The following is a 15,821-nucleotide window of genomic DNA, read 5'->3' as shown; positions in this document are numbered from 1 at the left end:
CTCAATGCCTTCTTTGCCTCAGTCTTCTCCGATAAAGAAAACAATGCCCGACCTGAAGAATTTGGAGCAAATGATTCAGCAGAGGAAACACAGCCCAGAATAACTAAGGAGATAGTACAAGAATACTTGGCTAGTTTAGATGTATGCAAGTCTCCAGGGCCAGATGAACTGCATCCAAGAGTATTAAAAGAACTGGCAGATGTGATCTCAGAACCACTGGCAGTCACTTTGAGAATTCCTGGAGAACAGGCGAAGTCCCGGCAGACTGGAGGAGGGCAAATGTTGTCCCTATTTTCAAAAAGGGGAAAAGAGAGGACCCAAATAATTACCGCCCAGTCAGTCTGACATCAATACCAGGGAAGATTCTGGAGCAGATCATTAAGCAAACAGTCTGTGAGCACCTAGAAAGGAATGCTGTGATCACCAATAGTCAGCATGGATTTCTGAAAAATAAGTCATGTCAGACTAACCTGATCTCGTTTTTTGACAGAATTACAAGCCTGGTAGATGAAGGGAACGCAGTGGATGTAGCCTACCTTGATTTCAGCAAGGCATTTGACAAGGTGCCCCATGATATTCTTGTAAAGAAGCTGGTAAAATGCGGTCTTGACTATGCTACCACTCAGTGGATTTGTAACTGGCTGACTGACCGAACCCAAAGGGTGCTCATCAATGGTTCCTCTTCATCCTGGAGAAGAGTGACTAGTGGGGTGCCACAGGGTTCTGTCTTGGGCCCGGTCTTATTCAACATCTTTATCAACGACTTGGATGATGGACTCAAGGGCATCCTGATCAAATTTGCAGATGACGCCAAACTGGGAGGGGTGGCTAACACCCCAGGGGACAGGATCACACTTCAAAACGACCTTGACAGATTAGAGAACTGGGCCAAAACAAACAAGATGAATTTTAACAGGGAGAAATGTAAAGTATTGCACTTGGGCAAAAAAAAGGAGAGGCACAAATACAAGATGGGTGACACCTGGCTTGAGAGCAGTACATGTGAAAAGGATCTAGGAGTCTTGGTTGACCACAAACTTGACATGAGCCAACAGTGTGACGCGGCAGCTAAAAAAGCCAATGCAATTCTGGGCTGCATCAATAGGAGTATAGCATCTAGATCAAGGGAAGTAATAGTGCCACTGTATTCTGACAAACTGGAACGTGTGCAGAGGAGGGCAACCAAAATGGTCAAAGGCCTGGAAACGATGCCTTATGAGGAACGGCTAAGGGAGCTGGGCATGTTTAGCCTGGAGAAGAGGAGGTTAAGGGGTGATATGATAGCCATGTTCAAATATATAAAAGGATGTCACATAGAGGAGAGAGAAAGGTTGTTTTCTGCTGCTCCAGAGAAGCGGACACGGAGCAATGGTTCCAAACTACAAGAAAGAAGATTCCACCTAAACATTAGGAAGAACTTCCTGACATTAAGAGCTGTTCGACAGTGGAATTTGCTGCCAAGGAGTGTGGTGGAGTCTCCTTCTTTGGAGGTCTTTAAGCAGAGGCTTGACAACCATATGTCAGGAGTGCTCTGATGGTGTTTCCTGCTTGGCAGGGAGTTGGACTCGATGGCCCTTGTGGTCTCTTCCAACTCTATGATTCTATGAAGGTTCATGGTGTTTGGGTTATTCCTTCAGAGAAGCTGAGTACAGCTGGTTTAAACTGGTTCTGTTATCTCTTCTGTCAAGGTCATGCTGACTATAAAAGTAAGGCCAGAAGGAGCCTGGGTTTCACTTTCTCTTTCTATCTCTTTTCCTTCTGGTGTGGTGTTTTGTACATAGTATAAGTTATTGAAAGTTTAATTTAAGTCTGCCTCAACTGGACTTCTTGTGGACAGTGCCAATCCTGAATGTATGGGATTAGTGACCATTATGCTCATTTGCCTTCAGCAGCAGTAACGCTCTGCTGAATGAAATATTAATTTCCTCTGGTCTATTTTTTGGAAATCCTGCAACGTGTTTAAGTTTTTACTAACTGTATGATGGAATCTGCTCTGGATCAATACTGAGTAGAATTACATGACACAGTCATAGGTCTGTTCCATCCTATCTTGCGTGCCTGAACAAATGCATGAAGAGTCTGCAGTTAAATTTTACACACTCTTCATGTACACTAGTGTATGTGTGTGTGTACAATAAATGTGTTTCAGTGTATTTTTCTATAAAATATACTTTTTTAAAAACATAAAATACATATTTTTGAGTGGTGTTGCTTTCTTGGTTTTGTTGCAGTTTCCTGTGTCTCTGGAGCGATACCTTTCCCCTGCTGAAGACAACCTGAACCTCCTCCGGCAGTACTTCCAGACCTTGGTCACAGGGACCTTGCGACAGAACTGGTGCCCTGTACTTTATGTGGTTGCTGTGGCCCATGTCAACAGCTTCATTTTCTCACAGGATAGTACCACACAGGTATGCAATCATCTTTTGGCCCTGGTGCATCCTGTTCTTCTACCAAGCTAGTTGTTTGATGCACACAGTTCCTCCCTCTTATGTTTTGATGCTCTGTCTCAATTGGTTGTGTAAAAAGCCCGTCAGCTTTTAGGAGGGAGGAACTGGATGAATGTCTTGTCCTGGGCTGTCAGTGTGGACCTGGGATTTTTAGAGATAACAGAAATAGCCTGTGGCATTGTTGTTGGGTTGCCTTTTGAAGACAATATGGAAATTTTCATTTGTCCAGAGTGCTCCACTGCTGCCCTCCTGCTCGTAGGAGAAGCGTGTGAGCTGCTTCACACTTTGTTTTTGAGAAATGCTTTAATTCCCTGCTCAGGAGATTGAATCCTGCTGCCTTTGCTGCACGTTCCTGTTGGGAACAGGGCACCCAGCCAATGCAGGATTAAATCTTCTCCTCCTGCCCACCCGCTGATGTCAACAGTGATGTCAGCTGATGGGTGTGCAGTTGTAGTTTGGGGAAAATGGTCTCCTGGAGCAAACTAGAACCTCTGGTGGTTCAAGGTTGGCCCACATGCTAAGCCATGCTTTTGCTTAGACTGAAGTGTGAGCCAGACCACTGAATGCTCACTAGGTCTATCAGGCCACTTGTCATGCATGCCAGCAGAAAGCTGATTTGCCAAGAAACTTAATTCAGAAAGAGCAGCCCAAGAAACAAGATGTAAAGATGAAAAGGTTGCTATATAGGATATACAGATTTTGGCTCTTGCATGTTCATTGTTGCCTGTGATGGCCAACAATTCCCTTGGGGATTCTGAAGAGCTGGATTCCTTTCTTTTAGAAAAGCAACTATAAGTTTAACTTTTATTTTATTGGTACTTTTATCTCAGGAGGCTGATGTGGCCCGAAAAAGCATGCTCCAGAGGACCTGGCTCTTGGCTGATGAGGTAGGCACCCTGCAGCTGGCTCTCAAAACCAGTCCTCGTAATACTACAAAAGAGAGTTTTGTGGAGTGATGAATTTTCACAGTGCTCTATGGGTTGTTTGGCTTAGACACATTAGTTCAGCCCATTGGCTCACTGCAAACAATCGCTCTGGTTTCTCTCCTGAGTCTTCTTGCTCAGCAGCACAAAGGACACATCATTTCCATAGGAATGGAGGAATGTTGATCATGCAAACTATTGAACACCCTTCTTACAATTGCAGTTTAGCATTAAAATGTCCAACTAAGAAGCAAGCCCCGATTCTATATGGTATGTGACAGAGCACATTTTACTGTGTGGCCAGTTGGGTAATTTTCTGAAAGGCAGGCTCTTGGGTGAGGAATATTCTCACTGGAGCAGTTAAATGGAGGAAGCACTCACTGGCTTTTTCTTGGTCACCAGAAAGAGCCAGGATGTATCTTGTTCAAACCTAACCTCAGCCACCAATTCACTAGAGACTTAGGCAATCCACTAAATGTGATTGGGAGATTCAGCAAGCACTATTGTAAGCTGATAGCTAGGAATCCTGCTTCCCCTTCATAATAAGCATTAAAACTTACAGCACAGTTCAAACAATAACTCTGTTTGCAGCTGAGTTACCAGCAACCTAATACTGACGCACAGCGTAAATTAATAATGCAGAGTTTTTAATTGAAAGAATAAGAAATTTACTGAGTTAAAATAAACTTCTTCATAAACAGCATGGTTCCAAACAGTTTGACTGAGATTACATACTGACTCTGCTCACAACTGAGGCAGACTGACTCTGACTGAAATCTTACAGAGAACACAGAGAGAAAATGGCTGCTAAGTCACATGTCAGAGTGACTCAACAATTAGCAGTTAGGCCTGAATAACTTTAGTAGGCCCAAATGATTGTGCAGTCCCAGCACTTCCCAGCCTGCTTTGCTGCTTCTGCTCTCATGTGTCTTTGTCACATGACAAATTCTGCAGGCGTTGCAGCAGTATTAAGGTGCAAATTTCCCCAAAACAGATGTGCTAATAGTATGAACATCAAGTGCTGGGCTGCAGCATCTGAGTGACTACTGCTTAGTTCCCTTGTGCTCCTTATGCTTTCCCCATAAGAGAAAAAGCATAGCCTGGAATGGCCCGTATCTCCAGGGTTTGAGCCATATTGGGGAAACTGCTTTTCTTTCATTCACCCTCTGCTTCCTCCTACACTCTTCAGGTACTCAAGCGACATCTTCTCTACTATAAATTGCCAAATAAAGAGAGCCCGGTGGGCTTTGACCTTTATGAGCAGCTTCCCACCATTCGTCTGAAATACCTGAACACCATGACTAAGAAGCAGCCCAAGGAGGAGCCATTCGCATCAGATTTGTAGAGAAGAACCTCAGCATCTGACAGTGGCGGGGGCAGCAGTGCTAAGACTGCAGAGGAGGTCGGTCACCCTCCTGGTCTCTTGCCTTGCCTGAGGAGCACAACAGGAAGGGATCTGCACTGTTGGCCTGGCTTGGCCTTGGCATAGTTTCTGTGAAAGCGGCTTGACTCTTCATGATGGAAGAAATTGGACAAGCAAGTGTTTCTGCCAAGATGAAAGACAAATGATTTTAGGAAAAAAATAAAAGGTGATGCAAATGTGAGATGCCGGTAGGATTATTGGCATCTTTTACTAGAAGACAGAAAGGCTTAATTTTCTTATAGCATGTGGTGAATTGTACAGTGGTACCTCAGGTTACATACGCTTCAGGTTACAGACTCCGCTAACCCAGAAGTATTACCTCGGGTTAAGAACTTTCTTCAGGATGAGAACAGAAATTGTGCTCCGGCGGCGCAGCAGCAGCAGTGGGAGGCCCCATTAGCTAAAGTGGTGCTTCAGGTTAAGAACAGTTTCAGGTTAAGAACGGACCTCTGGAATGAATTAAGTACTTAACCCGAGGTACCACTGTACCTGGAATGTTAAGTCTTATGGTTTGGCTGGAAGGCTGTAATGCAGCGCTGGATTTAGGGTGGAGCGGGTGGTTCCTCTGCACAGGGTGCTGAGCCGAGGGGGTGCAAAATCGAGAAGATTCATAATTGAGAAGATTCATTTGGGGATGCCAAATTTTGGCCTCTTACAGGGCACCGAAAGATTACCAAAGTCTGTTCCTGCTGCAATGACTGGGGTAGAAATATCTGGGGAAAGTGGGAACTGATTCACCAGAATTGTTCATGGGATAGTGATTTGAACAAGCTGTTAAGTCCTGCAGCTGTTCTGCGCCTGACACATCTTGGGAAATGACATTAGACGTTTCCATCTCTGTGCAAAGCCACCTGTTCCCTCCACCCCCAATCTCTCTGCATTAGCTGTTTTCTCTCTCTTTGTTTTTCTAACCATATTATATTTAATAAAGTTATCTTTCGCATAACAGGATGTTTTGGCAGCTGCTACAACTCCCCAAAAGCAAAAGAAGAAGAATGTGGTTGGTGGAACTTAATAAATCTGAAGGCATGCTCTGGGATGCCATGTCAGGGATCTGTAAGGGACACACTGGGGCATGCAAAACCCAAAGGGACTCTGGGCTTGTTCCCATCTCAGCTAGTTTTCTGTGATGTCCAAACTCAGCCACTGTTTGAGTGACAAGGCCATCTAATCACACTTCCTGTGATTAGGAAGCGATTACCATTGCCCCCCCCTTTTTTTTGCCAGGGCAACCTAAAACAACGTACAACAATAAATGAATAACATACATTGAAACCCTCATAAAACACAGAAAAATCGTAAGACACATTCCTATTTTTAAAAGATAGGATTTAAAATCCCATTCATTAAAGGAGGCCATAGATAATGAATAGCCAAATGTTGGCCGGGGGTGGGGGGGTTGTCTGGCGCATAAAGATACGTAACTGTGAGACTCCCTAGGGAAAACACTGCAGTCCAAAACATCTGAAGGCCACTGTGTTGGCTACCAGCTGCTACAAGTTTTCTTGCAAACTACAGTAGTGACAAGTCGCTAATGGGAGGCAGAGTACCAGAGCCTGCAGCAGCTCACAGGAGGAAGCAAGGTGAGATTTTTGAGGGATGCTTCCTCTCTGCAAGATCCCTTGCCATGTTGGAAATGCAGTCCCTGCACCCCACAGAAGCTCAGCATGGCCAAGAGCCACTAAACTGATGTCTAGAAATACAGGATGATGAGCAAGATCCGAGCAGGACAGCTGTTTACTTTCTGAATCTTGGTTTTGACATGCCTCTCTCAGCTGCAATTCACTCCCTCATAAAATCAATGCACAATCATTGAATTCCCCCTTTCTCCTTTCCTGAGAGCTGTGAGCAACTTTCCAGTTTGAATTACCGAGAAAAATAAGAAATAAGCTAAGAGCTAATTGTTTTTCCTAAATTTACCAAGCCTGTTTCCTGTTTTATGCAAGCAATATTCCGGCGAACTTATGAAACTTAAAAATGAATACTAATGTTTTGTGTGTTTGGGAAGAGTTTAGGTTGGATAAAGAAGAAGCTATGGCAAGGAGGTTTCCAAATATGGAATCTCCTAATAAATCTTAGTACCCTTAATAAATTACAGTTCCCCAGATTCTTGGAGGGAAGCCATGACTGCTTAAAATAATATGCTGCCACTTAAAATTTATGGTGCAGGTGTGACCAAAGGTAACCCATCATTGGCAGAATGTTATGGTGTGTTCTTTCTATAAATCACTAGAGGGTGCTGCTGAACAAAATGTTAGTAAAAATCCTGCTCTAAATATAGAAGAGGAGTTTCTGCTTTTGGATAACCAAATTAAAACTCGAAAAACCTAGTCAAATCTTGCTTTGGTGGGTGTTCTGAGCAATTGTTAGGAATTGGCACAATGGCCATTTTTAAATCAAATCGATTTTTTTAATTAAAAGAACATGGTCAGATGTGTCCACCAATTACTGGTAAGTTAATCTGTACAGGAGTGAAACAAAATTATCTGTCTGGTGCTTTTTATTAGGTGTGATATAGTGGATATTAGATTATAACTTCCCTCTTCTTTTCTGCTCAAGATTTTGAAGTTTAGAAAAATCCTTCAGTTGGTAAAAACCTGAAATTCTATTCTGCTTTATAAGCAAACTTAGAATAATTAGCATCATATTTGGGGTTATATAATAGGTGAAGCATCTTCACAGCACGATCCTACATATGTCTTTGCACAGAAATAAGTTCCATTGGATTCAATGGGCTTACTGCCAGGTCAGTAAGTACTGAATTACAACCTCAGTTAATTGTTTCCTCTTTGATGAGTTCTTATTTGTGATTACTGCAGAGTGGCATTCCCTATTTTTTAACTCTTGGACATTTTAGGCTTCAGTCCTAGATGCACTGAGCAGGGGGTAAGCTCTACTAGAAACAGTGAGACTGTCTTCTCAATAAACATTCATAGGATTGCACTGCTACTATCTTGGTAGGAAAGCCACTTTTATTTCATATAATAATAATAATAATAATAATAATAATAATAATAATAATTTATATCCCACCCTCCCCAGCCGAAGCCGGGCTCAGGGTGGCTAACAACAATAAGACAGTACAAAAGTACAGCACAAACAACACTCTAAAATCATTCATTATAAAATTAATTAAATTCAAGCCACTGGCCACCATTGGGCCAGAGCTCCGTGAAGATTGCCAAGGGAGGGAGTCAGGCTGTGCCCTGGCCAAAAGCCTGGCGGAACAGCTCTGTCTCGCAGGCCCTGTGGAAAGATTGCAAGTCCCGCAGGGCCCTAGTCTCTTGTGACAGAGTATTCCACCAGGTCGGAGCCACAGCCGAAAAAGCCCTGGCTCTAGTTGAGGCCAGCCTAACTTCTCTGTGGCCTGGGACCTTCAAGATGCTTTTATTTGAAGACCGTAAGTTTCTCTGTGGGGCATACCAGGAGAGGCGGTCCCGTAGGTACGAGGGTCCTAGGCCGTATAGGGCTTTAAAGGTTAAAACCAGCACCTTAAACCTGATCCTGTACTCCACCGGGAGCCAGTGCAGCTGGTATAGCACCGGGTGAATGTGATCTCGCAGCGAAGATCCCGTAAAGAGTCTTGCTGCAGCATTCTGCACCCGCTGGAGTTTCTGGGTCAGTCTCAAGGGCAGCCCCACGTAGAGCGAGTTACAATAATCCAGTCTGGAGGTGACCGTCGCGTGGATCACAATGGCTAGGTCAGGGTGAGAGAGGTAAGGAGCCAATTGCTTAGCTTGGCGAAGATGGGAAAATGCCGCCTTTGTTATAGCTGCAATCTCCACCTCCATGGAAAGGGAGGTGTCGAGATTACACCCAAACTCTTAATGGACAGTGCTGGCACTAATTGTGCCCCCACAAGAGATGGGAGTTGCCCCCCCAATCCCATATCGTCACGTCCCAGCCACAGGACCTCTGTCTTCGAAGGATTTAACTTCAACCGGCTCCCACGTAACCATCCAGCCACAGCTTCCAAACATCTGGTCAGTGTGTCTGGGGCCGAGTCAGGATGGCCATCCATCAACAGATAGAGTTGGGTGTCATCGGCATACTGATGGCAACCCAGCCCAAAACTTTCGGGGAGAGTATCACACCCTGAGGTACTCCACACACCAAGGAGTGGCGCGATGACAATTCCCCCCCAAGCGCCATCCTCTGTCCCCGACCAGAGAGAAACGAGCGCAGCCATTGAAGGACTGTGCCCTGGATCCCCACGTCGGCAAGGCGGTGGTCCAGAAGTTCATGATCGACCATGTTGAAAGCTGCTGACAGATCTAGAAGAATCAGCAGCCCCGACCCGCCTCGAACCAGCTGTCTACAAAGATCATCTGTTAGGGCAACCAGAGCCGTCTCGGTCCCATGACCAGTGCGGAAGCTGGACTGGAATGGATCCAGAGCCGATGTTTCATCCAGAAACCCACCAAGCTGTTCAGCAACAGCTCTCTCAATTACCTTACCCAGGAACGGAAGATTCGAAACCGGGCGGTAATTGGATCTAATGATGTTTTCTTTAAGAGCGGGCGCACCACTGCCTCCTTCAGGTCCCCTGGGAATGTCCCCGTGCCAAGGGACAAATTGATGATATCCCCCAGGAGGGCCCGCACCTCGTCTGGACACACTCTAATCAGCCAAGACGGGCACGGGTCGAGAGGACAGGTGGTGGGCTTTCCAGCTCGGAGGAGTCTGTCCACATCGGCTGGGGATATCCGGTCGAAGTGGTCCAATACTGGACCCGAGGACAGTCGAGGGGCCTCCAGTTCCTTTATTATATCCAAATTGGCAGGGAGGTCATGGCGGAGCAACAAGACCTTCTCCGCAAAAAAAGCTCGCAAATGCCTCACAGCTGTGTGTCAAATTGTTATTTAAATTTGGTTGTCCCTCAAGGGACGTTAAAGACCTGATTATACTAAATAATTGCGCCGGGCGAGAGCTAGTGGATGCAATGGAGGCCGAGAAGCAAGACTTCTTAGTAGCCTTCACCGCCATCTCATAGGTTTTCATAAAAGCCCTATAAGATGTTCTTGAGGCTCCGTCACGGGCACCCCGCCATACTCGCTTTAGCTGTCTGAGGTCCCGCTTCATTTTCCGGAGCTCCTCGGTAAACCAGGGAGCCCAGTTTCTGCGGGGTCACAGAGGGCGCTTCAGTGCGATCTCATCGATGGCTGCCAGGAGCTGGATATTCCAGCCCTCAACAAGCTCAGTCAATGAGTCACCAGGGGGAGCAAGGTCACGTAAGGCTTGGCGGAATCTATCAGGGTCCATCAACCTCTGCGGGCGAGCCCAAATCGGCTCGCCACCTAAGCAGGGTGGGGGTGGAAAGTCAATCCTGGCTTTCAGAGAGTAGTGATCAGACCATGGAACCTTCATCGAAGGAGACATGATCACATCTATACCTACGCCAAAGATCAAATCCAGCGTGTGGCCTGCTTGATGTGTGGGGCCCGAAATAAACTGGGAGAGCCCTAGTGCCGCCATGGAAAACACCAGGTCCAGAGCCTGTGAGGAGGGAGTGGCATCAGCATGGATGTTGAAGTCCCCCAATACCAATAGGTTAGGGAACTCCAAGGCCCAGCCGGCCACTGCCTCCAATAGGCCTGACAGGGTGGCTGCTGGTGCGCTAGGTGGCCGGTACACCAGCCAGACAGCCAAGCTCTCCTCGGAGCCCCACACTAGGCCAACACATTCAATGCCGGGGATCGATGGCGATGGTAGAGCCCTGAAAGGACAATCTTCCCGGATTAATAATGCCACCCCGGCCCACAGTCCGGGACTGGTGGAGAACGGAGAAACCCGGGGGCGCCATCTCTCGTAAGGTAACTGTTGCCCCTTCGTGCACCCAGGTCTCCGTCACACAAGCCAAGTCGACCCACTGCGAGATAAAGAAATCTCGCAGGGTGGCGGTTTTGTTGCCTATAGACCTGGCATTGCACAGCACCAGTGACGGAGGTAAGTAATCCTTGCTCACCCTACCCTCGTCCCTCGGGATGAGGCGCAGATTGGAAGGGGTACGAGCATATCCATATCTCAATCCCCTTCGCCTATAACATCTGCCCCCACCGCCATACCTTCCTCGCCTCTCCACGGTAGCAATCCCAAGCCTCATAGTAGCCTCCATTGATGGCAATTAATGTTATTCTTTCGCAGCCTAAAACAATAAAACAATAAAAACAAAAAACAAAAACAACCCAGAAAACAATAAAACAATACAAATAAAAACTGCAAAAATTACAAATTCATCAAAATCTAACAAATTCCCAAGCCCACCCAAACATCCATCCCACCCCCATATATAAAAAATCTAAAGGGAAAGGAACATTTTAAAACATGTTAAAAAGAACTCTGCACCCCTCGGGGTCCTCCTGGGCAGTAGCAGCATCAGTGGCAACAACCGTGCCTGTGAGGCCCCACCTGGGCCAGATAGTAAGTGGCAGGAGCAGTCCTTGTGGGCCAGGTGGTAAGTGGTAAGAGCAGGGCCCTCAGGGACTCAACAGTTTGCCTTGTAAAGGGAAAATGTTTACTAATAAGGCGAGTAGATTTTTGAAGCAATTGATATTGACCTGTTTTTCAAACGAAATATTTCAATTTTAAGTTTACTGAAAGACATTTTGTGCAAGGCATCTTTGCTTTCTAAATCATGGGGGAGAAAGATGAAGGAAATGTCTGCTCCTGAGAGAGATTTGTTGTCGTCGTTGCCAGTGATTTGAGTGCTCAGGCCAGGCTTTCTGTGTGTGTTTGCAGTGTGTATGTGTGTGTCAGCCTGCATGATGCCCCGAGTCCCTTCCAGTTCTTGGCTTTTTGTATCTGTGAGGGTAGAATGTATGAGAGCAAGCTTGCCAAATCAGTCTAGGCCAGGCTTCCTCAACCTCGGCCCTCCAGATGCTTTGAGACTACAATTCCCATCATTCCTGACCACTAGTCTTGCTAGCTAAGGATCATGGGAGTTGTAGGCCAAAAACATCTGGAGGGCCGAGGTTGAGGAAGCCTGGTCTAGGTAATGGTTGTGATGGACTAAGGACCATGATTAGCATAACCAAAGAAGTTGATCTGTGCCATAGAATGAATGGGTCGGCTTTCCCCTCACTTAGCACCAGGGGGTGGGGTGGAGAGAAGGGGCAAACTGAGCTGCAAGCAGACTACAAGCTGGACACACAGGCCCCCTTGCTGGATCCCAACCTATGACTAATGGATGAACAACATCTGCTATGCTCATTAATGCTATGCTCAGGTTGTATATATGTGTAAATAAAATCATATATCCTAAAGACACCAGCTGACCAGATAAGCCAGAGAGGGCCTTGAACTATGTTATAGGTACTTTGTATTTTTCATTATGCATTGAATTATATTGTTGTGTATGAAAACTTGCAGTAGAATTTTCACAAACCTCTCATGTCCTTGCACAAAGATGCACTCATTTAGACAAATTAGAAAATCACCTATTTTTACCAAATACATCATCCTGCATAAAAATATGGCTCCATTGTCCAGGTTCAGAATACAAAGGGAGGGCAAAGGGAATCTGGAGCTTTCCATATAAGAAACGATATAAATATTCATTGCAAAACAACAAGAAATTAACTAGATACAGTTAGTTACTGCAATACTAGTTGTGAACTAAGTCAGCATTGATATTTGTGCTGGGCTATTTTCATTCATTCAGATATGGGATGGGTCGTGGTTATCAGATACTACATTTTAGTGTTTAGAAAAATAGCTGGATAACTGGGGTGACTTCATAACGCCCCCTCCCCGGTTTCACTTTGGGACCATTAGACATCCCAGCTACTAAGGTAGTAGGACCAGAACTGTCCTGAGTCAGAGGGTGGATAATTCTCCTAGATGCATTCTCAAACTGGCATTTGGTTTGTGTGGCTAAGATTTGAGCTGACAGTGAAGTCGGGAGTAAGACATTTACAACAGTTAAACTAAATGTAAGGTGAGAGTTGAAAAGACGGAAGCTATATCTAAATCGCTGGACAGTGTAGCAGAGAAAGCCTGGGTTTGCTGGCACATTCACAGCTCACACTAATTGGAAATCTGAGCCGGGAGCCAAATATGGTCCCAAATGCTGAGATGGAAATTTTCTTCTCCTTCTTGGGCATCCTATGCTGGCAGTGCGACAGGGACAAAGGGTCTGTCTCTAAATGCCAGGGAAGGACCAGGTCCAGTAATCTCAATGCATGTTCATAATTTTCAGTATCTGCCTACAGACTGTCAGCATCTTCTTTGTATTTTAACTTTTGTAGTGTTTCCTGCTCTTCCTTCAGCCCGGCTCCCATCAGCTAGGGATGGAAGGATCTGTCAATTTTGGTTCTCTAAGTTCCTTGTTTTTCCAGTCTTAAATTCAGTTCCTCACATTTTGCAGCAGTTTGCTATTTATTTTATTTAAATAATTATGAAAATACATCAGCATTTTGGTGTGAATTTCTCCTGGTAAATGCATTTTATATGCAGTTTTGGCTAATGTACACGTTTCTGCAAGCAATTTCTTCTCTTGTATGCTAGTTTCATGAATATCTTCATTTTTATGCATGATCTCCTCTAATAGATGCATTTTTGTAAATGTTTGGAGAACTGCACAGCAAAATTCATATAAGTGCAAATTTTGAAGGGTAGCTGTGTTTTGGTTTTCATATAGATCACTTTGTGCTGCTTTTGTTGACTTTGAATCAGCATTTGTTAATATCCCCAGGGGAGAGTATGGGCAAAAATGGAAACTTTATCCTTAGACTGCAGACTGTATGCTCTCATGTGCAAGCTACATGATAACAACTACCTCAGAGTGCAACCCACAAGGTCATTTGTTGCCCCTGGGTCCATTGAAGAGGGTAATGAAACAGGGGTTCATCCTGTCATCCTTATTATTCACATCAATTCTATAGACCAAACTTATGCCAAACCCAGATTTCCACCCCCTTAAATTAGCAAATCCCTGTTTTACTTTACACAGATGACGCAGCCATTATATCTTTTTAAGAAGTAGACCTCTGGAGAACCCTTCGAACACTCTTTGTCTGCTGTACTGAGAAGCTGCTCACAATAAATGACCAAAAGACTAAAATTCTTGTATTTACTAAAAGGTTTACCAAACATAGGTGGCTGACCAACAACCATGATATAGAGTAGGCCAGGACATCTAGATACCTTGGCGAAGTCTTCCATTCAACAGGACTATGAAGAGTCCAGTCTGCATGTATTACTGGAAAGGCCCAAAGAAGAACTAAGCCATTCTTAGGTTCTTTTTCTCGAAAGGCGGGAGCAGCCATCTTTCATTTTATCTTATATTTAGAGGCATCCATAAACCACTTGATCAAAGAATCCGTGAGTGGTAAATGTAAAACAATTCAAAACTGTGGGGATGTTTAGGTAGGCAGGAGAGGATATATTATTTAATGATATCCTTCCTAACTTGCGTTAGCAAGTTCTATAACTTAGCAGAGTTCCAAAAATTCCCCTTTTTAAATTTGCACACCGGTTAGCTTGTTGCAGGTTTGCTTAAGCCTCTTTTAAATATAGGATTCCTGGTAATTCCCTTTTATTCCCTCTCAAAAGAATAGACACAAGATTCTGATTGAACTTAATATAAAAGTAGTTGCCTCACAGATTCATTCAGGTTCACAGATAGATCCCTGAAGGCAGACTTAGTATATAACTATATAAAATGTCCCATAAGGGAATTAGTCCCAAGTGACTGCGACTGAGCAGTCACTTTTCCTAACATAAAGGTAAAGGGACCCCTGACCATTAGATCCAGTCGTGGTCGACTCTGGGGTTGCGGCGCTCATCTCGCTTTATTGGCCGAGGGAGCCGGTGTACAGCTTCTGGGTCATGTGGCCAGCATGACTAAGCCGCTTCTGGTGAACCAGAGCAGCATACGGAAACGCCGTTTACCTTCCCGCCGGAGCGGTACCTATTTATCTACTTGCACTTTGATGTGCTTTCGAACTGCTAGGTTGGCAGGAGCAGGGACCGAGCAATGGGAGCTCACCCCGTCGCGGGGATTCGAACCGCCGACCTTCTGATCAGGAACACAAAATGGAGAAGAAGAAGAAGAAGAACAGAACAGGGAGGAGGTGTGCTCCTCTACCCAGAATAGTCCACACCCTCTTCAAGTCACATATAGTGGAAGTCTGACCCAGCTCAGGAGGAAACAGGAAGTTTCCTCCTGAGTGGTACAAAACATCCCCTAACATGTCCACTATAGGAATGTTGTACTTGACTGCTACAAGTTTCACATCCCACAAAAACAACTATTAATATACCAATAAGATTTAATTTTTAAAAAACCAACTGGATAGGCTTGCTGAAACATTTTTGTTTTTTTAAAAAGCTGTTTACCACCAGTAGCAGTCAGTGGGGTGGCAAAGGTGGGGTGGCCTTGTGCAACGGGCTTTAAGACACTGAGCATCGCTGCCACTTAAAAGAGAGGAAGAGGGACAAGGCACAGGGAGCTCAGAACGGTGAAGGCAATTTTGCCACTAATCCAACACTCCTGCTGCTATGCCTACGCTGCTTGGACCTTCCTGCGCCTCACCTCTCCGCCTCTTTGTAAGCAGGAGCAATGTTTGGCATCCAGAAGTCGGGTGGAATTGCCCCCTTTCTTAACCATCCCACCTAAGAATAGTCCTGGCTTTCAAACTGAAAGCTTCTAGACAGCCTCTTCTACATCTCAGAGTGATAGCAATGCTCTTCTTGTGAGAACTGGGTGTGGGTGAGTGGGCAGCCTCATCCAAATGGTGAGCAGGTTTCCCCCAAAGCTAATCATTTTAGCACGACCTTGACAGTTATTTCCATCTCCAGAGGCCATTTTTGCCTGTCTCACCCAGGAAAGAGTGAACACAAGGCAGGATAGAAAGGCTGGAATCGCAGGATGATGGCCGATGAGGGGGCTTGCGTTAAAGGGAGGTCAAGAATGATGGGTTCAAAGAGACTTTGATGGGGTATTTAGAAAAAGAAAAGAGCACTTCTAAAGTCGGGGGGAAATGGATGGCATGATTTGCCTAAGAGAAATCAGAAGACTCACAGAGT

General features: G+C 45.1%; 1 protein-coding gene across 2 annotated transcripts in view; it reads left to right on the top strand.

The window, feature by feature from the left end:
- The window catches only part of RPAP1 (RNA polymerase II associated protein 1), a 53,638-nt gene extending 47,899 nt beyond the window's left edge, over positions 1–5,739 (top strand). For both annotated transcript variants that reach the window (XM_079964326.1, XM_079964325.1), the window contains 3 exons: positions 2,232–2,408; positions 3,278–3,334; positions 4,560–5,739. In XM_079964326.1, the coding sequence (XP_079820452.1) occupies positions 2,232–2,408; positions 3,278–3,334; positions 4,560–4,715 (390 nt within the window). In that variant the 3' untranslated portion in view covers positions 4,716–5,739. The remainder of the gene's footprint in view (positions 1–2,231; positions 2,409–3,277; positions 3,335–4,559) is intronic.
- The last annotated feature ends 10,082 nt before the right edge of the window (positions 5,740–15,821 follow it).

The sequence above is a fragment of the Podarcis cretensis genome (assembly GCF_951804945.1).
Source record: "Podarcis cretensis genome assembly, chromosome: 1".
Lineage (NCBI taxonomy): Eukaryota > Metazoa > Chordata > Lepidosauria > Squamata > Lacertidae > Podarcis > Podarcis cretensis.
The sequence above is the reverse complement of the archived record's forward strand: the minus strand, read 5'-3'. Positions and strand labels throughout refer to the sequence as shown.